The 23560-nt window shown below is 51.7% G+C and overlaps 2 protein-coding genes and 2 pseudogenes across 4 annotated transcripts in view; 2 read left to right on the top strand and 2 right to left on the bottom strand.

Annotated features, from left to right (window-relative positions):
* LOC137464017 (zinc finger protein 850-like) overlaps positions 1-23560 on the bottom strand; it is a 646379-nt pseudogene that overhangs the window by 159046 nt on the left and 463773 nt on the right.
* The window catches only part of LOC137464016 (zinc finger protein 850-like), a 506586-nt gene that overhangs the window by 150646 nt on the left and 332380 nt on the right, over positions 1-23560 (top strand). The gene's annotated exons all lie outside the window — the stretch shown is intronic.
* LOC137464011 (olfactory receptor 14J1-like) lies at positions 374-11250 on the top strand. The gene is made up of 2 exons (XM_068175344.1): positions 374-1048; positions 11203-11250. Exons 1-2 carry the CDS (start codon positions 374-376, stop codon positions 11248-11250), a joined length of 723 nt encoding a protein of 240 aa, XP_068031445.1.
* LOC137464010 (olfactory receptor 14L1-like) lies at positions 13355-13940 on the bottom strand (annotated as a pseudogene).

Raw genomic sequence — 23560 nt, 5'->3', positions numbered from 1 at the left:
TGAGGGTTTCTGATATCCAAGAATACCAGGAGAGATACGGGCAAGCTTCTAAAGAAAACCCCAGAATTTAAAAATACTAACGACAGTGTCTGTGTGTTCCAGAGGAGGGTGTATGGGCAATGGCTTTGATTTTGTTTACAGGTATCTCCTCTAACTCTTCTCTGTCTTTTCTCCATGAACAGGTCCCCATGTGCAGCCACAGCCAATGTCCAACAGCAGCTCCATCAGCCACTTCCTCCTGCTGGCACTGGCAGACACGCGGCAGCTACAGCTCCTGCACTTCTGCCTCTTCCTGGGCATCTCCCTGGCTGCCCTCCTGGGCAACGGCCTCATCATCAGCGCCGTAGCCTGCGGCCACCACCTGCACACGCCCATGTTCTTCTTCCTGCTCAACCTGGCCCTCAGCGACCTGGGCTCCATCTGCACCACTGTGCCCAAAGCTATGCACAATTCCCTCTGGGACACCAGCACCATCTCCTGCACAGGATGTGCTGCACAGCTCTTTTTCTTTCTGTTCTTCATGTCAGCAGAGTATTCTCTCCTGACCATCATGTGCTACGACCGCTATGTGTCCATCTGCAAACCCCTGCACTACGGGACCCTCCTGGGCAGCAGAGCTTGTGCCCACATGGCAGCAGCTGCCTGGGCCAGTGCCTTTCTCAATGCTCTGCTGCACACGGCCAATACATTTTCCCTGCCCCTGTGCCATGGCAATGCCCTGGGCCAGTTCTTCTGTGAAATCCCACAGATCCTCAAGCTCTCCTGCTCCAAATCCTACCTCAGGGAACGTGGGCTCATTGCTGTTAGTGCCTTTTTGGTATTTGGCTGTTTTGTGTTCTTGGTTTTCTCCTATGTGCAGATCTTCAGGGCCGTGCTGAGGATCCCCTCTGAACAGGGACGGCACAAAGCCTTTTCCACCTGCCTCCCTCACCTGGCCGTGCTCTCCTTGTTCCTCAGCACTATTATGTTTGCTCACCTGAAGCCCCCCTCCATGTCCTCCCCATCCCTGGATCTGACCCTGTCAGTTCTGTACTCGGTGGTGCCTCCAGCCCTGAACCCCCTCATCTACAGCCTGAGGAACCAGGAGCTCAAGGCTGCAGTGTGGACACTGATGACTGGATGGTTTCAGGGACATTAAACTGCTGGCCAATTTCGCAAATCACTTGTAATAAAAGTAATCTTTGATACTTCTTGATGGTTTCATTTTGGAGGTTCTTTTTATTTTGTTTTTTTTTTAATATTGTCCACAAATAAATGTCACTGTTTGTGCCATTTCTCATTTTATTTCTCTCTACCTTCCCTGTTGCCACAGACTGTGTCAATGAGGGGCTGCGTTCTCCGTGGCTTTAAAGGAACTCAAGGATGTCCCAGCAGAGTTTTCTGCAGAGATGCCCTTTTGTTGCCTTCTCTGGAGCTGCAGCAGCAATGTCTGTGTGCAGAGCTGGGGGCAGATCAGTGCTGGCACAGCAGCTGTGCCCAGCAGCAGCAGCACTTGGTGTTGCCAGTGCTGCTCCCGTGGCCCTGCCCCGCTGCCCTGGTGGCCCTGGTGTTGCTGCAGGGTCTGAGTGCTCTCGGGGCCGGGCACAGTCCTGGGGGTGGCAGTGCCGGGGCTGCAGCAGGGACAGCCCATGGGCACTGCTGGGGCAGCACTGACGCCTCAGGCCAGGGCCTGGGGGCTCCAGGCTCCTTGCCCAGGCTCTCTCAAGAACACGGCCAGGCCAATGCTCAGCACAGAAAACCCCCGTGAGCAGCCCCAGGCTGGCCGTGGGCAGGCTGGGGGCAAACAGCATGGCTGGTGCTCTGCAAGGGCCCTGGGGGAGACGGGAAGGAGCAGCAGAGCAGGGGCTGATCCATCCCCAGTGCGCTGGACAGCCCAGGGCAGCGTCCCAGAGCGTCCTCATGGAGCTGCCAACAACATCCCCCCTCTGCAGCCCTGGCCTCTCCCCCAGCTCACACAGGTGCCGCATCCTTGCAGGCACAGCCACGGCAGCGCTGGCTCAGGAGCCCCTGTTTGCATTGCACACAGCAGGCGGGAGCACCCCCATGCTGCTGCTGTGGGGACATGAACCTGAGGGAGCACAAATGCCATCAGCCCCTGGGGCCAGGAAGGGCTGGGGGATGCCAGGGAAACCACTCAGCTTTGTCCTGGCCTCTGCAGCCAGCCAGAAAGTTTGTTCCCATCAGTTGGGAGTTTCCTGTCCCACTGCAGACGCTGTTGCTCAGAGCCAGGGCTGCCTGGCAGCCACCCCCAAAACTGCCCTGAGCAGTTCCTTGGCTTCACCTTTGCTTTATTTGCTCTTTCTGCTACGAATTTCTTCCCATTGCCCAGCCCTGTTCCCTCCCCTGTAAACAGCCCATCCCTGTTAGCCCTTTCCTCTCTGGCCCCACTCCCCATTCCAGTTCCTGACTTGGCACCATGGGATCGTCCCTTGGGGAGCAGGATCATCCCACAAGTGCTGCAGGAATTGTCTGCAGGCTCCTGCAGTGGCTCGTGCTGCTCCCTTGCCAGAGGCACCCCAGGCCAGGGGGGCACATCTGGGCTGCTGTGTCTGGCTGTGGGGCTGCCTGTTCTGGGCAGTGAGGAGGGGCTGCAGAGGCTCTGCAGGACTGACAGGATGGGCTTTGGGGCTGTGAGGAGGAGCTGAGGGACCTGGGCTGCTGGAGCTTCTGAAGAGGAGGCCCAGGGCTCCTCCTGCAACTGCTCCGAGGGTGGTTTCAGAGAATCCCAGAATCAGCAAGGCTGGAAAAGACCTTGGAGATCATCAAGTCCAACCTTTTCCCTGACACCGCCTTGTGTCCCCTGAGCCTCTTCTTCTCCAGGATAAACAACCCCAGCTCCCTCAGCCATTCCTCACAGGACTTGTGCTCCAGACCCCTCACCAGCCTTGTTGCCCTTCTCTGGACATGCTCCAGCCCCTCCATGTCCTTCCTAAATTGGGGGGCCCAGAACAGGACACAGCACTCGAGGTGCTGCCCAACCGGTGCCCAGCACAGGGGAAGAATCCCTGCCCTGCTCCTGCTGGCCACACCATTCCTGATCCAGGCCAGGAGCCATTGGCCTTCTTGGCCACCTGGGCACACTGCTGGCTCATGTCCAGCCTGCTGTCCATCAGTCCCTGCAGGTCCCTTTCTGCCTGGCTGCTGTCCAGCCACTCTGTCCCCAGCCTGTAGCGCTGCAGGGGTTGTTGTGGCCAAAGTGCAGGACCCGGCACTTGGACTTGTTAAACCTCACCTTGTTGGATCTGGTTCCTGGATCCAGCCTGTCCAGGTCCCTCTGCAGAGCCCTCCTGCCTTCCAGCAGATCAACACCCCCAGACAACTTGGTGTCACCACGGTTCCATGAGGCCCCAGAGTGTCCCAATGGTGTCCATGATTCCATGAGGCCTCCCAGAGTCACAATGTCCCTCTGGTGTCACAAAGTCCCTTGGATCCTTGGGCCCTGCAGTGTCACAATGGCACCGTGGTGCCCCAGGGCCCTGCAGTGTCACAATGGATCCTTGGTTCCATGAGGTCTGGCAGTGCAGAAATGCTCTTCTTGGTTCCCGCTGTCTCCCACACCTCCCACTGTCAGGCTATAGAAGGACACCTGGCCGATGAAGGGGAGTGGGAGTGGGTACCTACTCGAGGAGGTAATAATAAAAATCCCTCCCAACCCCCTCTCCCAAGCCAGGTGCCACTTCAGATTAGGTATGATCCCCTGGATCCGGAGAGTCAGCCAGATGGTTTAGAAGAAAATTATCTGCCCAGTGAGCCTCCCAGTTATGATTCATCTGTGAGACAGATCAGCACCTCTAACATCAAAAAGGAAAGAAGGGTAATCGTGGTGGGTGAGTCCCTCCTGAGGGGAACAGAGGGCCCCATATGTCGACCAGACCCACCCCACAGAGAGGTCTGCTGCCTCCCTGGGGCCCGGGTACGGGATATCACTGACACACTGCCTGGGCTGATCCAGCCTCTGATTATTGCCCACTGCTGATACCCCAGGCTGGCAGTGATGAGATTGAGAAGAGGAGTGTCAGGGCAATTAAAAGGGACTTTAGGGCATTGGGTCAGGTGGTTAATAGGACAGGGGCACAGACAATCTTTTCCTCAGTCCCTTTGGAGTCTGAGAAAAACGGTGAAAGCAGTAGGAGAGCTCACATTATCAACGAGTGGCTCAAGGGTTGGTGTCATCATCAAAATTTCAGATTCTTTAATCATGGGGCAACTTTTACAGCACCTGGCCTGCTTGGACCAGACAGGCTCCATCTTTCTGTGAAGGGCAGAAGAATTTTAGCTCATGAACTGGCAGAACTTGTTGTGAGGGTTTTAAACTAGGTCTGAAGGGGGAGGGAGATGTAGCTGGGTTGTCTGGAAGCAGGCTCGTGGGTGGTAAGCCTGAGTTAGGGGTGAAATCAGCAGCCCAGCTGAGGTGCATGTACACCAATGCACACAGCATGGGTGACAAACAAGAAGAGCTGGAGGCCATGGTGCAGCAGCAGAGCTATGATGTCATTGCCATCACAGAAACAGGGTGGGACGACTCACATGGCTGGAGCGCTGCACTGGATGGCTGCAAGCTCTTCAGGAGAGACAGGAAAGGGAGAAGAGGTGGAGGGGTGGCCCTTTACATTAGGGAGGCTTTTGACACCATAAGTATTGAAACTTATGAAGATGGAGTTGAAAGTCTATGGGTGAGATTTAAGGGAAGGCCAACAAGGCTGACATCCTACTGGGAGTCTGTTATCATCCACCCAGCCAGGAAGAAGAGGTGGACAGGTTATTTTTCAAGCAGCTAGAGAATATTTCTGGATCATCAGCCCCTGTTCTTGTAGGCGACTTCAACCTACCAGACATCTGCTGGGAACTCAATACAGCAGAAAAAAGGCAGTCCAGGAATTTTTTAGGGTTTGTGGAGGACAATTTTTTTGTCACAGCTGGTGAGTGAGCCCACCAGGAGAGGGATTATGTTAGATCTGTTGTTTGTAAATCGAGATGGGCTGGTGGGAGATGTGGTGGTTGGAGGTCACTTGGGGCACAGTGATCATGAAATTATAGAATTCTCAATATTTGGTGAAGTCAGGAGGAACACTAATAAGACTTTTACATTGGACTTCGGAGGGCAGACTTTGGCCTATTTATGAGACTTATTCAGAGAGTTCCTTGGGAAGCAGCCCTTAAAAACAAAGGAGTTCAGGAATGGTGGGTCTGCTTCAAAACAGAGATCTCGAGGGCGCAGGAACAGACTGTCCTTGTGTGCCAAAAGACGAGTCGACAAGGCAAACATCTAGCCTGGATGGGCAAGAAGCTTTTGAAGGAACGTAGGAATAAAAAGAGGATGTACCATCTTTGGAAGGAGGGTCAGGTCTCTCAGGAAGTATTTAAGGGGCTTGCTAGGGGATGAAGGGAAGAAATTAGGGAGGCCAAAGCTCAGTTTGAACTTAAAATGGCAGCTTCTGTAAAGGATAATAGACATATTTTTATAAATACATCAATAGTTAAAGGAAGGGTAAGACCAACCATTGTTTGTTATTAGATGTGGAAGGGAATTTAATAACTGCAGATGAGGAGAAGGCAGAGGTTCTTAATGCCATTTTTTGCCTCAGATTTTAGTGAGAAGATGATTTGCCTTCAGGAGAACTGTCCTCCTGTGCTCGTAGATGATGTCAGGGAGCAGAGTGGACCACTGTTATCCAAGAGGAGGCCATCAGAGAACTGCTGAGCTGCTTGGATGTTAATAAATCTTTGGGACGAGAAGGGATCCACCCCAGGGTGACACTGAGCTGTCAGATGAGCTTGTGAAGCCGCTCTCCACCATTTACCAGCAGTCCTGGCTCACTGGTGAGATCCCAGATGACTGGAAGCTGCCCAATGTGACACCCATTCACAGCAATGGTGGGAAGGAGGATCCTGGTAATTCCAGGCCAGTCAGCCTGACCTCAGTACCCGGTAAGGTCATGGAACAGTTCACACTGAGTGCCATCACACAGCACTTCCAGGATGGCCAGGGTGTCAGACCCAGCCAGCAGGGGTTTAGGAGGGCTAGGTCGTGTTTGACCAGCCTGATCTCCTTCTATGACCAGGTGACCCTCCTGGTGGATGCAGGAAAGGCTGTGGATGTGTCTATTTGGACTCCAGCAAGGCCTTTGACACTGTCTCCCACAGCACACTCCTGGAAAAGCTGCAGCCCATGGCTGGGACAGGAGCACTCTGTGCTGGATTCAGAACTGGCTGGATGGCCGGCCCAGAGAGTGGTGGTGAGCGGTGCTGCATCCAGCTGGGGACAGTCACCAGTGCTGTCCCTCAGGGCTCTGAGCTGGGCCAGCTCTGTTCAATATTTGTATTGACCACATGGATGAGAGGATTGAGGCTTTCAATAGTAAATCTGCAGATGACACTAAGCTGGGAGCGTGTGTCCATCTTTTGGAAGGTAGGAGGGCTCTGCAGGGACACCTGGAATGCTTGGATGGATGGGCAGAGGCCAAAACGATGAAGTTTAATCAGTCCAAGTGCCCAGTCCTGCATTTTGGCCACAATAACCCCCTGCACTGTTCATTTTGTCAGTGCTACCCAGAGTGCTTTTGTCACAGGCATCATGATTAGCAGATCTTGAAATGCTCTCAAGTCCCTGAGCACTAAGTCACGGAGAATTAAAGCCACACAGGCCACATCTACAGTGCTCAAACACAGCCCTGTTGCTGATGCTGCTGCTGCTGAACTAGAATCAGCTGACAGAGGCCATCACAGAAATTGCCTCTGGAGTGCCAAATACAATGAAAAAATCCACCAGGAGAAAGAGAAACCAGAACTTCTCAACACACTTCATTGTTTCTTCTGAGCAGCAGCAGAAAATGGAGATGCCCAGAGGTATTCCCAGCTGCTGCTGATCCCAGTGGAGTCCAGCCTGCTGCCCAGTCCCAGCGGGAACCTGAGCCCAGCCCAGGGAGCTCCCGCAGTGTCGGGAGCTCAGCGCACGCGGGGCCAGGCCCAGAGCCCTGGGCACGGCCGCCCATTGCGGGGCAGCAGCACAGACGGAATGTCCTGCGGCCCAAACCTCCTGCTCCTGCCTCACAGCACCCAGCGTTCTCCCCCTCCTGCTCCTCTCCCAGCACGGCACACATTCCAGCTCGGAGAAGGCTTCCCCAGAGAGGGCTCCTGCTCCTGTTTCAGCCTCAGTGTCCCTGCAGAGGAACAGGGCATCTTTCAGGCACTTCCACAAGCTCCGGGTTCCCATTTCATGGGGATTCTAGGATGAAAATAGCCTTGTTAGGAAGGACAAAAGCGGAAGGAGTGGTGTCGCAGTAGAGCAGGACGGGAACAAAAATGACTCCAAATCAAAGGCAAAGAGAATGAACTCTGATTTTTTTCAAATGCACCGCTCTATTTATAGAGAACATCGTGCGGACTGATTTCATTGGTCTTAGAGTAAAAACATCTCACACCATTGGTGTGCAGTGAATGACGCACGGTGGCAGAACCTATCTATAAACAATGTGAACAACAAGATAGATTAGAGAATTATTTACATTCTTTCCCAACTGTCTCCCAGGCTCTCACCTGGTTAGAAAACCTTCTCTTTTTCTCTCTGACTGAACTGAGAATATCCACATTTGCCTTCCTGATGATCTTTCTCCAGGAAGTTGGGGCCGAGTGCTGGGACCCAGGGTGGGCTGGGTGGGAAAAGCACTTTGGCACTTTTGCACAGAGCTTCCTTGGGGATGTTGAGGGGAGGAACAAAGGTGGGACAAGAGAGAGCTGCAGATCATTGAGAGAGGAACAAGAGTAGGCAAAGTCAAAGGGCAAAGGCATTAAGAAGGCCTTTGTGTCCAGGGACATCTGCATGGAAACCACCAGGCCTCTGGCAGAAAGGCGGCCATGCCCACCAGGCCTTTGTGACCCGCGGTGACATCGTGCCCCGAGGCCATTGTGACACATGTGCATGTCATGACCCTGCTGCCCCACCACCCATGCCAACAGCAAGGCAGCCTGGTCAGGGAGAGCGGGCTGAGGAAGGATGACAGCGTTGCCTTTTGGTCTGCAAAGATGTTGACTTTAGGTGTGGGCTGCTTTCACAGAATCACAGAATGACTGGGTTGGAAGAGACCTTCAAGATCATCAAGTCTAACCCATGCCCTAAACACCTTAACTGACCCATGGCACAAGGTGCCATATCCAGTCTTTTTGTGAACATTCCCAGGGATGGTGACTCCCCCACCTCCCCAGGCAGGCCATTCCAACATTTTATCACTCTTTTTGTGAAAAACTTCCTCCTAGTATCCAACCTATATTTCCCCTGACACAGCTTGAGACTGTGTCCTCACGTTCTGACATTTGTTGCCTGGAGAAAGAGACCAACCCCACCTGACTACAACCACCTTTCAGGAAGTTGTAGAGAGCGATAAGGTCACCTCTGAGTCTCCTTTTCTCCAGGCTAAGCAACCCCAGCTCCCTCAGTTGTTCCTCACAGGATTTGTGTTCCAAGCCAATCACCAGCCTTGTCGTTCTTCTCTCGAGCATCTCAACGTCCTTCCCAAACAGAGGGGCCAGAACTGGACACAGCACTTGAGGAACGGTGCCACTACAGGGGAAGAATGCCAAGTACACCAGTGCTGAGTAGAGGGGAAGAATCACTGCCCTGCACCTGCTGGCCACACCATTCCTGATCCAGGCCAGGAGCCATTGGCCTTCTTGGCCACCTGGGCACACTGCTGGCTCATGTCCACCCTGCTGTCGACCAGTGCCCCCAGGTCCCTTTCTGCCTGGGCACTGTCCAGCCACGCTGTCCCCAGCCTAGAGCATTGCAGGGGGTTATTGTGGCCAAAATGCAGGACTTGGCACATGGATTTATTAAATTTAAACTTATTGAACTCTGCCATCTATCCAGCTGTTCCAGGTGTCCCTGCAGAGCCCTCCTACCTTCCAACAGATGGACACATGCTCCCAGCTTAGTGCCATCTGCAGATTTACTAATGAAGGGCTCAATCCCCTCATCCATGTCATCAGTAAAAATATTGAACAGAGCTGGCCCAGCAGAGAGCTCAGAGGGACAGCGCTGGTGACTGTCCCCAGCTGGATGCAGCACCGCTCACCACCACTCTCTGGGCCGGCCATCCAGCCAGTTCTGAATCCAGCACAGAGTGCTCCTGTCCCAGCCATGGGCTGCAGCTTTTCCAGGAGTGTGCTGTGGGAGACAGTGTCAAAGGCCTTGCTGGAGTCCAAATAGACACATCCACAGCCTTTCCTGCATCCACCAGGAGGGTCACCTGGTCATAGAAGGAGACCAGGTTGGTCAAACACGACCTAGCCCTCCTAAACCCCTGCTGGCTGGGTCTGACACCCTGGCCATCCTGGAAGTGCTGTGTGATGGCACTCAGTGTGAACTGTTCCATGACCTTACCGGGTACTGAGGTCAGGCTGACTGGCCTGGAATTACCAGGATCCTCCTTCCCACCATTGCTGTGAATGGGTGTCACATTGGGCAGCTTCCAGTCATCTGGGATCTCACCAGTTAGCCAGGGCTGCTGGTAAATGATGGAGAGTGGCTTGGCAAGCTCATCTGAGAGCTCCCTCATCACCCTGGGGTGGATCCCATCTGGTCCCATGGATTTATGAACATCCAAGCAGCTCAGCAGTTCTCTGACTGCCTCCTCTTGGATAACAGTGGCCCACTCTGCTCCCTGACACCATCTACCAGCCCAGGAGGACAGTTGTCCTGAAGGCAAATCATCTTCTCACTAAAAACTGAGGCAAAGAAGGCGTTAAGCACCTCTGCCTTCCCCTCATCTGCAGTTATTAAATTCCCTTCCACATCTAATAAAGAACAAAGATTGGTCTTGCCCTTCCTTTTACCATTGATATATTTCTAAAAGCATTTTTTATTACCCTTTACAAAAGCTGCCATTTTAAGTTCAAACTGAGGTTTGGCTTCCCTAATTTCTTTCCTATATACCCTAGGAAGCCCCTTAAATACTTCCTGAGAGACCTGACCCTCCTTCCAAAGATGATACATCCTCTTTTTATTCCTAAGTTCCTTCAAAACCTCATTGCCCATCCAGGCTGGGCATTTGCGTCGTCGAATCATCTTTTGGCACACAGGAACAGTCTCCTTCTGTGCCCTCGAGATCTGTATTTTGAAGCTTGCCCACCTTTACTGAACTCCTTTGTTTTCAAGGGCTGTTTCCCAAGGAACTCTCTGAATAAGTCTCCTAAATAGGCCAAAGTCTGCCCTCCAAAGTCCAATGTAAAAGTCTTATTAGTGTTCCTCCTGACTTCACCATGAGAATTCTATAATTTCATGATCACTGTGCCCCAAGTGACCTCCAACCACCACATCTCCCACCAGCCCATCTCTATTTACAAACAACAGATCTAACATAGTCCCTCTGCTGGTGGGCTCACTCACCAGCTATGACAAAAAATTGTCCTCCACAAACTCTAAAAATTTCCTGGACTGCCTCTTTTCAGCTGTATTGAGTTCCCAGCAGATGTCCAGCAGGTAGAAGTCACCTAAAAGAGCAAGGGCTGATGATCCTGAAACATTCTCTAGCTGCTTGAAAAATAACCTGTCCACCTCTTCTTCCCAGCTGGGTAGCTGATAACAGACTCCCAGTAGGATGTCAGCCTTGTTGGCCTTCCCCCTAAGTCTCACCCATAGTCATTCGACTCCATCATCATTAGTTTCAACACCCACAGCATCAAAAGCCTCCCTAATGTAAAGGGCCACCCCTCCACCTCTTCTCCCTTTCCTGTCTCTCCTGAAGAGCTTGCAGCCATCCAGTGCAGCGCTCCAGCCATGTGAGTCGTCCCACCCTGTTTCTGTGATGGCAATGACATCATAGCTCTGCTGCTGCACCATGGCCTCCAGCTCTTCTTGTTTGTCACCCATGCTGTGTGCATTGGTGTACATGCAGCCACCCACCTCAGCTGGGCTGCTGATTTCACCCCTCACTCAGGCTTACCACCCATGAGCCTGCTTCCAGACAACCCAGCTGCACCCCCTTCCCCTTCAGACCTAGTTTAAAGCCCTGTCAACAAGTTCTGCCAGTTCATGAGCTAAAATTCTTCTGCCCTTCACAGAAAGATGGAGCCTGTCTGGTCCAAGCAGGCCAGGTGCTGTAAAAGTTGCCCCATGATTAAAGAATCCAAAATTTTGACGATGACACCAACCCTTGAGCCACTCGTTGATAATGTGAGCTCTCCTACTGCTTTCACCGTTTTTCTCAGACTCCAAAGGGACTGAGGAAAAGACTGTCTGTGCCCCTGTCCTATTAACCACCTGACCCAATGCCCTAAAGTCCCTTTTAATTGCCCTGACACTCCTCTTCTCAATCTCATCACTGCCAGCCTGGGGTATCAGCAGTGGGCAATAATCAGAGGGCTGAATCAGCCCAGGCAGTGTGTCAGTGATATCCCGTACCCGGGCCCCAGGGAGGCAGCAGACCTCTCTGTGGGGTGGGACTGGTCGACATATGGGGCCCTCTGTTCCCCTCAGGAGGGAGTCACCCACCACGATTACCCTTCTTTCCTTTTTGATGTTAGAGGTGCTGATCTGTCTCACAGATTAATCATAATTGGGAGGCTCACTGGGCAGATAATTTTCTTCTAAACCATCTGGCTGACTCTCCAGATCCAGGGGATCACACCGAATCTGAAGTGGCACCTGGCTTGGGAGAGGGGGTTGGGAGGGATTTTTATTGTGACCTCCTTGAGTAGGTACCCACTCCCACTCCCCTTCATCAGCCAGGTGTCCTTCTATAGCCTGACAGTGGGAGGACTGGGAGACAGCGGGAACCAAGGAGAGCATTGCTGCCCTGCCAGACCTCATGGAACCAAGGATCCATTGTGACACTGCAGGGCCCTGGGGCACCACGGTGCCATTGTGACACTGCAGGGCCCAAGGATCCAAGGAACTTTGTGACACCAGAGGGACATAGTGACACTGGGAGGCCCCATGGAATCATGGAGACCATTGGGACACTCTGGGGCCTCATGGAACCATGGTAACACAAAGATGGCTGGGAGTGTGGATATACTGGAGGCTAGGAGGACTCTGCAGAGGGACCTGGACAGGCTGGATCCAGGGCCCAAATCCAACAAGGTGAGGTTTAACAAGTCCATGTGCCAGGTCCTGCACTTTGGAAACGACAACCCCTGCAGCGCTACAGGCTGGGGACAGAGTGGCTGGACAGCAGCCAGGCAGAAAGGGACCTGCAGGGACTGATGGACAGCAGGCTGGACATGAGCCAGCAGTGTGCCCAGGTGGCCAAGAAGGCCAATGGCTCCTGGCCTGGATCAGGAATGGAGTGGCCAGCAGGAGCAGGGCAGTGAAGGATATTGTGTGGCTGGAGCATGTCCAGAGAAGGGCAACAAGGCTGGTGAGGGGTCTGGAGCACAAGTCCTGTGAGGAGCAGCTGAGGGAGCAGGGGTTGTTGATCCTGGAGAAGAGGAGGCTCAGGGGACACAAGGCGGTGTCAGGGCACAGGTTGGACTTCATGATCTCCATGGTCTTTTCCAGCCTTGCTGATTCTGTGATTCTGTGAAACCACCCTGGGAGCAGTTGCAGGAGGAGTCCTGGGCCTCCTCTTCAGAAGCTCCAGCAGCCCAGGTCCCTCAGCTTCTCCTCACAGCCCCAAAGCCCATCCTGTCAGTCCTGCAGAGCCTCTGCAGCCCCTCCTCACTGCCCAGAACAGGCAGCCCCACAGCCAGACACAGCAGCCCAGATGTGCCCCCATGGCCTGGGGTGCCTCTGGCAAGGGAGCAGCACGAGGCACTGCAGGAGCCTGCAGACAATTCCTGCAGCACTTGTGGGATGATCCTGTTCCCCAAGGGACGTTCCCATGGTGCCAAGTCAGGATCTGGAATGGGAAGTGGGGCCAGACAGGAAAGGGCAAACAGGGATGGGCTGTGTGCAGGGGAGGGAAGAGGGGTGAGGAAGAGAAATAAATTTGTAGGAGGAAGAGTAAAGAAAGCAAAGGTGAAGCCAAGTAAATGCTCAGGGCAGTCCGGGGGTGGCTGCCAGGCAGTGCTGGCTCTGAGCAACAGTGTCTGCAGTGGACAGGAAGCTCCCAGCTGATGGGAACAAACTTTCTGGCTGGCTGCAGGGGCCAGGACAAAGCTGAGTGGTTTCCCTGGTGTCCCCCAGCCCTTCCTGGCCCCAGGGGCTGCTGGCATTTGTGCTCCCTCAGGTTCATGTCCCCACAGCACCAGCATGGCGGTGCTCCCGCCTGCTGTGTGCAATGCAAACAGGGGCTCTTGATGTTTCTTTTTGGACAACATTAATATGTAAAACAAAGAAAAAGAACCTCCAAAAGGAAAACAGCAAGAAGTGTCAAAGACAACATTTATTAGAAGTGTTTTGCAGAAATTGGCCAGCAGTTTAATGTTCCCGAAACCATCCAGTCATCAGTGTCCACACTGCAGCCTTGAGCTCCTGGTTCCTCAGGCTGTAGATGAGGGGATTCAGGGTGGGAGGCACCACCGAGTACAGAACTGACAGGGCCAGATCCAGGGATGGGGAGGAGATGGAGGGGGGCTTCATGTAGGCAAGAGTGCCAGTGCTGAGGAACAGGGAGACCACAGCCAGGTGAGGGATGCAGGTGGAAAAGGCTTTGTGCCGTCCCTGCTCAGAGGGGATCCTCAGCACGGCCCTGAAGATCTGCACATAGGAGAAAACCATGAACACAAAACAGCCTAAATATAGAAGAGCACTTAGTACAATAAGCCCAGCTTCCCTGAGTTTGCAGTGTGATCTTGAGGATCTGTGGGATTTCACAGAAGAACTGGCCCAGGGCATTGCCATGGCACAGGGGCGGGGAAAATGTATTGGTCGTGAGCAGCAGAGCATTGAGAAAGCATTGAGCACTGGCCCAAGCAGCTGCTGCCATGTGGACACAAGCTCTGCTGCCCAGGAGGGTCCCGTAGTGCAGGGGTTTGCAGATGGACACGTAGCGGTCGTAGCACATGATGGTCAGGAGGGAAAGCTCCGTTCCGAGGAAGGAGAAAAGCAGAAAAACCTGTGCAGCACATCCTGTGTAGGAGATGGTGCTGGTGTCCCAGAGGGAATTGTGCATGGCTTTGGGGACAGTGGTGCAGATGGAGCCCAGGTCGTTGAGGGCCAGGTTGAGCAGGAAGAAGAACATGGGCGTGTGCAGGTGGTGGCCGCAGGCTACGGCGCTGATGATGAGGCCGTTGCCCAGGAGGGCAGCCAGGGAGATGCCCAGGAAGAGGCAGAAGTGCAGGAGCTGCAGCTGCCACGTGCCTGCCAGTGCCAGCAGGAGGAAGTGGCTGATGGAGCTGCTGTTGGACGTTTCTTCACTCTGGGAATCATGGACTATTGAAAGAAGATATTGACAAGACGGGAAAGATTTCAGTGTGTCATTCCTATGTTTTTTTATTAGGAATCCCCCCAAAAATACTTCTTGTTGGCTGAACTTTGCTCAGCCTTTTTTCACTGAGGTCAGGTTTGTGCTGCTGCCTCATCTTCGACACTGCTCTCAGCCTGAACACTGGGGAGCCCATAGGGAAAACAGGGCTCGCTGTGCCCAGGGCAGTCAGACCTGCGGGTCCCACACAGGAGTCCTTTGCTCATTTCAGCTTCCTCTGTTTCAGGGCGATCAAACTTCCAACGTGATTGAACAATAAAGTGGCCTTTTTGAAGACTTCAGTTTCATTGTCAGCATCTCTAAATTCTTCTACCTTTCCCTGTGCAGCTGGAAATGGAGGGATAATAAGGGTTGGTCTGGCTCTCTGCTTTTTTTGTCAGTGCTACCCAGAGTGCTTTTGTCACAGGAAACTCAGACTTTTTGTCACAGGCATCATGATTAGCAGATCTTGAAATGCTCTCAAGTCCCTGAGCACTAAGTCACAGAGAATTAAAGCCACACAGGCCACATTTGCAGTGCTCAAACACAGCCCTGTTGCTGCTGCTGCTGAAATAGAATCAACTGACAGAGGCCATCACAGAAATTGCCTCTGGAGTGTCAAATACAATGAAAAAATCCACCAGGAGAAAGAGAAGCCAGAACTTCTCGACACACTTCATTGTTTCTTCTGAGCAGCAGCAGAAAATGGAGATGCCCAGAGATATTTCCAGCTGCTGCTGATCCCAGTGGAGCCCAGCCTGCTGCCCTGTCCCAGCTTTCCCACCCTCCAGCAGACGCCCTGGTTCCCTGCAGGTGCCGTGGGATGGCACTCAGGAGGATCTGCTCCAAGGCCTTCCCCTGGAGCACGCTCAGGCTGCCAGGCCTATGGATCCTGGATCATCCTTCCCACCGAGCCTTCCTGTGCACGGCTGCTCCATTTGCACCTTTGCGCTCAGCTCAGACTTCTCCACTTCACCAGGAGTGCTGGGAAAGGATGGAGAGCAGCCTGGCAAGCTCTTTCTGCAGCTCCCTCTTTACCCTCAGGGAGGGAGAACATTCCACAGGAAAGCAACTGGTGCCACAAGGAGCGGGTGGCCTCAGGCACCTTTGGGGATGGAACAAGGCCTTGGTTTGACATAAGTAAGCACAAGCAATTCACATGAGTAAACAAGTAATTAGCACAGACATGCCTAAGTACTTAGCACCAGTTAGCATAACAAAAACCTGGCAGGCCTAACTTGACATGAGAGTGACCTGACAAAAAGCTTTAGACACAGTCTACCAGAAGAACTAAGGGCAAGTGTGGAATCAGCCCTGTGCAGGGAAGCCGTGAGGAAGACTTTGTGCTGCTTTGGGGCATCGAGACCACTCCTGGCCAGGGCCTGGACATCAGCTTCAAGTATGGGAATCTGACACAATGTATTTCCAACCACCTGCCTATGGAATCACCTCAGCAGTGTAAAGATGGGTGGTGTTTTTGATACAACTCCTACATCAACCCACTGAAATTTATACATGGTGGAGAAACACTTTAGTGGGGTGCAGACCCCTGCCCTCCCACCAGGTCAATAAAAGGGCTTTTGGCTGACAATGCATTTGTCAGCTGATTTCCTTGAATGAGGGAGACCCCTCAGGACTGCTGTATCCTGAGGGAACAGTGTTGGCCTTGGCCTGTAGGCACCTGCACAAGCTTAAAATCAGCTGCCTCAGCTTCCAGGACCTCTCTTGGCCGGCATCCTGACGTGGATGCAGGACTGCTGTGAGGCACTGCTGGGACCCAGCGGGACAGGACCAGCTTTCTCGTGTCCACGTAGCACCCCTCACACAGCCAGGGCCATCCTGAAACCAGACAAACACTCACGTGTCAGCACAGGGGAGCAAGGAGCACTGGGCTCCTCTCAAGGTATCTCAAAGTTTGAGAATCCACCACAGCACTGGTAAATTTTGGGGGGGACCAAGGACTTTGAGTATCAAAAGGGAAACTCCAGTTTGTAGGGAGGGAAGTAAAATGCCTAGGACATGTGATTTGTCAAGGGGGCTGGCGGCTGAACCCTGAGAGAATTGCAGGGATAGCCTCACTCCCATGACCAAAAACTAAGAGAGAAGTCAGAAGGTTTTTAGGCCTGTTGGGATACTGTAGGCTATGGATTGAAGGATACATGCAGGCCATCACGTTCTTGTTTGAAAAGTTAGTAGAAGAAGAGATTAGGTGGGAAGAAGACAACAAGCAAATTTTGAAGCTTTAAAGCAAAAATTAGTCAGTGCAGCAGCACTGAGTCTTCCTGCCTTAGACAAACCCTTCTCTCTGTTTATGGAAATAGAAAAAGGGGCAGCACATGGAGTGTTAGGCCAGGACCGGGGAGGATCCAGGAAACCAGTGGCCTATTTATCAAAACTGCAAGACCCTGTCAGCTGGGGGTGGCCAACCTGCATCCAGGCGGTGGCAGCAAGCGCCCCACTCATAGAAGAAAGCAAAAAATTAACCTTTGGGGGAAAATTGAAAATATATACCCCACACTCAGTAAGGAGTATCCTCGGCTAAAAGGCTGAGAAATGGCTCACAGATTCCCAAGTGCTAAAGTATGAAGCCATCTTAATAGATAATGGTTTAGAGCTAGTCGTGAGTAGCCAACTTAACCCTGCCCAGTTTTAGATGGAAAACCAGGTGAGGAATTAATACATAATTGCCTAGAGGTTATAAACTATCAAACTAAAGTAAGAGAGGACCTAACAGATCAACCACTCCAAGGTGGAAAACGATTGTACATCGATGGATTTTCACAGGTAATCCAGGGCACAGGGTATTGGGGTAGGCTATAGTAGATGAAGAGTTAGTGGCCCTAGAAAAAGGAAAGTGTCGGAACACAGCTCTGGAAATATTAACACAGAAAAGAGAAACAATATATACAGACTCAAAATATGCTTTTGGAGTACTGCATACCTTTGGAAATTTTGGGAAGAGAGTGGGCTATTAAATTCAAGGGGAAAGGAACTAAAAACTTCTTTTAGAAGTGTTAGAAACCTTACAATTACCAGAAGAAGTGGCAGCAGTATATGTTAAAGGACATAAAAAAGGAGTGACTCAAGAAGCATGAGGGAACCATTTAGCAGATTTAGATGCTAAGAATGCAGTCGAATCAGGGACAGAAAAACTAATGATAGCATTAACCCCTATGAGAGAAATGGAAGAAGTCCCCGTATTCAGTGAGACAGAAGAGAAAGAATTCCTCAAAACAGGAGCCAAGAAAGATAACAAAGGGAAGTGGAGGTCAGCAGATGGGAGGCAAATGTTGAATAAACCCCTTGCCAGGAAAATGCTAGAAGGCATACATGGGACAACACATTGGGGTACACAAGCGCTAAGTGATCAATTTCTAAGGGACTGGGGCTGCATAGGAATTTTTGGGATAGCTAAGCAGGTAATTGAAAGGTGTGTGATATGCCAACAAGTAAATGAGAAGGTCATGAGGAAAACACCAGGGGAGGGTGAGAACTAGCCTTACAGCCCTTTCAAAACATCCAAGTAGACTTTACCAAGCTTTCCCAGGTACAACGGTGGAAGTTTTTACTAGTGATAGTAAATGACCTGACTCATTGGGTAGAGGCGGTACCCACGGTTAAACCCAATGCCAATGTTGTGAGTAAAACACTTCTAGAATCAATCATTCCCCAATATGGGATGGTGAACAGGATTGATTCAGACCAAGGAACTCATTTCACCTCTAAAATATTGCAAAAAGTTGTTCAAACACTGTGAGTAAATGGGAATTGCACACTCCATGGCATCCACAGAGTTCTGGTCACATTGAGAGGATGAATCAAACTCTTAAAAGAGCTCTAGTTAAGCTGATGACTGAAACCCAGATGTCATAGATAAAATGTCTCCCTTTGTCCTTATTAAGACTTAGAACTCAACCCCAGTCAGATCTGGGGGTCTCACCCTATGAAATGACGTTTGGGTTACCCTTTCTGACCTCACCCTAGAGGGTTGCCACCTATGAGGAAGGGGAAGCCAATGCCAAGAAATATGTTATGTCTATAGCAGAAACCTTAGAAGGGCTAAGACATAAAGGGGCAATTCCTCAAACTACCACCTGGGTTTCAGAATCCATAATATTAATCCCGGGGATTGGGTGATGATCAAGTCATGGAGAGATCAGCCTTTAACTCCTCAATGGGAAGGTCCCTTTCAGGTACTGCTCACCACCAAATCGGCCGTGTGAACTGCAGAGTGGGGATGGACTCATGCCCACAGATGGACTCATGCCAACAGAGTTAAAGGCTCAATAGAAGAACCCAAAGAGTGGACTATATACAAAACATCCAGACCAGGTGAAACAACATTGACTCTCAGGCAGGGACTGAGAGACAAGCAGAAAGACAACAAGATGCCCAAAAAGTAGAGTCAAGCTTCCACCAGCCAGCTTGAGAACTGTCTGCCTGTTTTAATGAACAGGAATTACCAGCACCTATTGAGGGGAAGTACACAAGGGATCGTAAAAGGTGATGGGGCAGCATCCTTAAGAAGTAAGACAAGAAATAGAGGGCAAGACCGGGTTGGCCCCTTTGTTCAGCACCAAGAAGACTCCATAGCCCTGCTGCGGGCAGCAACCCCATAGGCATGGTAATGTAGGGACAAAAGGCCATATCGGACCACTGTCATTCCCCAAATGTCTTTGAATACATCAGGGACTGGAGGGCGAGACCGAGCTGGCCTCTGGACCCCTAAGATACACTGACTATGGGTAGCAGCCACATAGCTATGATAGATGGGAGTCAAAGCCATCCTGGACCTCTGTTAGGCCCTTTTGTCCATTCCAAATACGTATGTCTAAGGAAAACCTGAGATTTTTGCTCCTGTTCCCACTGTCCTTGCCCACATCAACAGATGCTAGTATGACTCTTTCAAGAGAGAGAGAAATTATTTTACTTAATTGTTCAAGCATAATGACTTATAGAAAAATAACATGGGGGTTTGTTTAAGATGAGTAATCCTATGGTTGACTCTCACAGTTAAGGGGTGAATATTAAGTATATGTTAAGAGAAGTTGTGTAGGTGTATAGTTATCTTTCCCTTCCCCCTTGCATTGTTATCACGGGATGCCCTCAGCAGTCAGGGCATTTGGGAGGGTCGGCTTGTTGCTATGGCAGCGCCTGAGCTCCAATCAAGCTGTAAGAAAGTGATCTCCACCACTGGACAGCGAAGGAGGAGTGGATTGACAAGACTTTGGGAGGGGCTGGAGCTATAAAAGACAGAACATCCATTTTGTAGATGAGCACACAGTAGATGACTGAATCCTTTGCTCCGGAAACTGCATTTATTCTTTATTCACTCTTCTGTTGAATTTTGACAAGGTCCTTATAAACCAGTTAAATTTTTGAAAGTGAAAATTGTTTGTCATATGGGGTTGGGGAATGTGGGGCAAGGTTGTCCACACTGGGTCAGACCTCAAGGTAAAACTTCTCTGACCTGGCCAGACCTCCTTAGGAGCGGCCCTACATCAATATCAATCACAGAATGCTGCAATCAGCTCTTCTCTAAAGAGAACAGTAATAAAGACACTCTTTAAAATAGGAATACATATTTCTTAGAAGCTCTTTGAAATATTTCTCCATAACTGTAAAAGGAAACATTCCTAAGGAACTACATTAGAGCAGAGGGAAATAAAGGCAGAGCCATGATTTGGTAAGACGTGCTTATCCTAAAGAGCCCCGTGGTGCATTTGGAGCTGAGCCCTGGAACCTCAGGGCCCAAGAGGAGATTGCACAAACCTGTCCAGGAGTCAAAGTCAGAGAAAAAAACCCAAAGAGTCTCAAAGCATTAATGGGACCCAATGAGGTCCATCCCCAACACAGGCTCCTCATGGACTCCTTGGAGGAGAGAACTGGAGGCCAGAATGGCAAAAAAACCTCTCAGAGACTCAGTGTGGAAAGGAAAATCCAAAGTACCTTAAACTCCTTGAGTATCTCAAAGTATTAATGAGCCCCACTGAGTGTTGTTCCTGACAAAGCCTCTCCAGGGACTAATTACAGCAGATAATTGGAGGCCATGACTGCACAAGGATCTCAGAGACTCCAAGGCAAAAGCCAAATCCAAAGTGCTTTGAAAAACCTGCAGTCCCTGGGAGCATGAAGGAGCCCCCAGGGCCATTCCTGAGCAAGGCTCCCCAGGGACTCCTTCCAGCAGATCCTTGAAGCCACTGGGATGTGGGCTAGGGGGGGATGCTGAGGGCAGGACAAGGGGCTGACAGTGCCCAGCCTGGCTGGGGCTGTGCCAGGAGGCCCCAGTGCCTCAGGACAAGGTGTCTCCTGACAGCCCTTGGTGGCACAGACCCTGCTGTGCCCCAGGGCACCCGGACTTGGCTTCTCTTTGTCCCCACCTGTCATCAGTGCCTCCAGTTCTCTGCTCTGCCTGGGGCCTGGGGACACTTTCTCAGTCGTGTCCCTCAGTGGGACCCATTAAAAGTCAAAGAAACTTTGGAGTTGGATTCTGACTTGGAGCTCTGGAGAGGTTTCTGCAGCTCCCTCTCAGGGCCTGATGTTCAGGGCCTGAACACAAAGCCCCAGAGGGTCATTAAAGTCCTTGTGCTGTGTCTGTGCTGCTGAGCTGGGCCGGGCTCCTGGCCCAGAGGGTGATGCTGGTAACCAAGGAGAGCTTCAAAAGCACATTTCTCTGGATGAGCAGCCCTTCTCCCAGCCCAGCAGGGCTGGGGCACTGCCTGCAGCCAGCCTGGGCACAGCACAGAGGCACAGAGAGCTTCAATCAGTCAGGGCTGGGAAGGTGCTGAGAAGTGCCTGGGGCAGAATCACTGGCAGCCCTTGGCACAGGAACCTCTGGCTGCAGGACAATGCAGCTGCAGCTCCTGGAGTGATCTCCTACAGCTGGAACATCCCAATGCCCACAGACCCTGTGAGTACATTCTCTGATCATCTCTTGTGCAGAGCAGCCAGGGGTGCCCAGGGCTGTCCTGCAGAGCAGGGTCCTGCAGCCCAGGGCGCTGTGCTGGGCCAGGGACTCTGCTGCCTGCCAGGGACAGCTCTCAGCCGGCCCGGGGAGCTGATCCCAGTGCTGGGGGACAAGATGTGGGGGGAAGGAGCCACCCTGAGCCGGGCAAGTGCTGCTGCTGAGAGGTGCTGGCTGGGGCAGGGCTGCTCCCAGCTCCAGACCAGCCTGAGCACAGCTTTGGAGGACACTTCCCAAAGAAGGTAAACCTGGGATTGCTGTAAAAATCAGGAACTTTGCTGAGAGTGTTTTGAATTTCGTGCTTAAAGCGGGATGGGAAAGTTGGGGTGATGACAAAAAGAGTTTTGCTTTTTATACATTTTTCATATATTCCTATCTGTGTAAATTACAATTTTATAAGTATAAATCTATAATCCTTACCTAACTCTATTAAACTATTAATTAATTCTATTTAACTACTATTATATACTTAATATAGTTATAAACCTTAATTAACTCTAGTATGTTTCCTTAACTTTCTCTTAGATTTTAGAACAATAACCTGTCTAAATACATTTTTTAAATACTATATAGTCTTCTTATAAGGAAGAGGACCTACAAGAAGAATGTTTTGGTTTTTGAATGTGAGCAGTGATAGCCAAAAGTGGGGCAAAGAATTCCTTGGACCTACTCCAATGGGTTGAGCCAGGGGTTTGTAACTGGGGCAACTGAAACATCTATAAAATGTTCCTGTTAAATATCCTAATTAATCAACCTTAATAAATTGTTGAAATTATTGGCTGGGTGTGCCCCATCCCCACTGGGACACCTGGAAGTTTCCAATAAAGGTCTGGTTTTCACTTTATTATTCTAACACTGTTGCAAGGGATTTTTTTCTCTTTTGATTATAGACAACAGGGGGATGAGAGAAGCAGAACAGGAATTGTGATCCCAGAATCACAGAACATTCTGAGTTGAAAGGGACACACAGGATCATCAAAGGAATGTTTGAACATTTACAGAGACTCCAGAACTGTGACTTTGGGTGGTCAGTCTCTCTGCTGGCAGCCTCCCAAAGGGCCTCCAGCCACTCCTCAGCCCTGGACAGCAGCAGCATCACCTTTGCAGGGCCCAGCAGGGCTCTCCTGAGCTGCCCTCTCCCAGCTGCACACAGACCCTGCCCCAGCCAGGGCCCTGCACACAGGCAGGTTTCTGTAGGGCCGGGCCGAGGGCACCCAGGGTGGGATGGGCTCTGTGAGCACTGGCAGGGACAAGGCACCTCTCAGGAGGGAATGTCCAGGCCCAGGGAGATGCTCAGGGAAGCAGAGGGGGCTGAACAGAGCAGTGCTGGGGCAGGAGGGCACTGTTGGTGTGTGGGAGGTGCCGGGCACAGCTGGGCACGGGAACACTGTCCTGAGTGCCCGGCTGTCTCTGCCCTGCCCTCTCAGGCACAGCACCACAACATCTTCTCCTGTTTCTGCACTCCCCTGATATTGTCAGTGTTATCTGGTGCTCTCAGGGAGGCTCTGGCCTTTGCAGCAGCTGAGTCAGGCACTGCGCTTGGCATTCCTGCCATGAAGGGCTGTCCATGGGAATGGGGTGTCCAAGCTTCCCTGGGACCTGTGGGGCTGAGGGCAAAGCAGTCCATGGGAAAGGGGAATGAGCTCAGCCCCTCCCATCATGGGCACACCCAGGGATCTCCTTGCTGTGCCCTTCCCAGCTCTGAGCTGCCCTCCTGGGTGCAGAGCTGTGCCAGAGCCTCTGGGAGTTCCCTGAATGTCCCACGGGGAAGTGCAGAGATGCCACAGGTGAGACCTTGCCCAGAGACCTTTGGAGAGGGTGAGAGATTCAGGGATCCCTCTGCTCTGGGCAGGGTCTGGTTTATCCCAGGGTGACCCAGGAGTGTGACCGTGCTCTGATTGCAGCCAAAGGTGCAAAGCCAGGGCAGTTGGGAACAAGCCCATCCAGCCCCTCACCTGCCCTCAGCCACAGGGAATCCCTTGCTGTTCACATATCTCAGTGGCAAACTCTGAGGGCAGTAGGAATGCTGGTGATTTCTAACCTCAGAGAGCCAGGAATGATGTGTGGGTAGGAAAAACATTCCCTACATCTTCTCACTGCTATCCTTGTCCTGTAGACCTGGGAGTGCAGATGCTACCAACGCTTTCTGCATTAGGAGTGATTCCCCTGACAAATCTTGAATATCCAGCCTTGTCCCTCTGCCACATGGCCACAAACCCAGGGCAGTGGGGCAGGGATGGCTCCTGGAGAGCCCCCA

Source organism: Anomalospiza imberbis, chromosome 34, assembly GCF_031753505.1.
Source record: "Anomalospiza imberbis isolate Cuckoo-Finch-1a 21T00152 chromosome 34, ASM3175350v1, whole genome shotgun sequence".
Classification (NCBI taxonomy): Eukaryota; Metazoa; Chordata; class Aves; order Passeriformes; family Viduidae; genus Anomalospiza; species Anomalospiza imberbis.
This window is presented reverse-complemented; position numbering and strand designations above follow the sequence as displayed.

Coding starts and splice junctions, on each gene's coding strand:
- LOC137464011 (XM_068175344.1), top strand. CDS start 374: ATGTTCTTCTTCCTGCTCAACCTGGCCCTCAGCGACCTGGGCTCCATC. Junction 1,049..11,202: donor TGTACTCGGTGGTGCCTCCA/GCCCTGAACCCC, acceptor CGTTTTTCTCAG/ACTCCAAAGGGACTGAGGAA.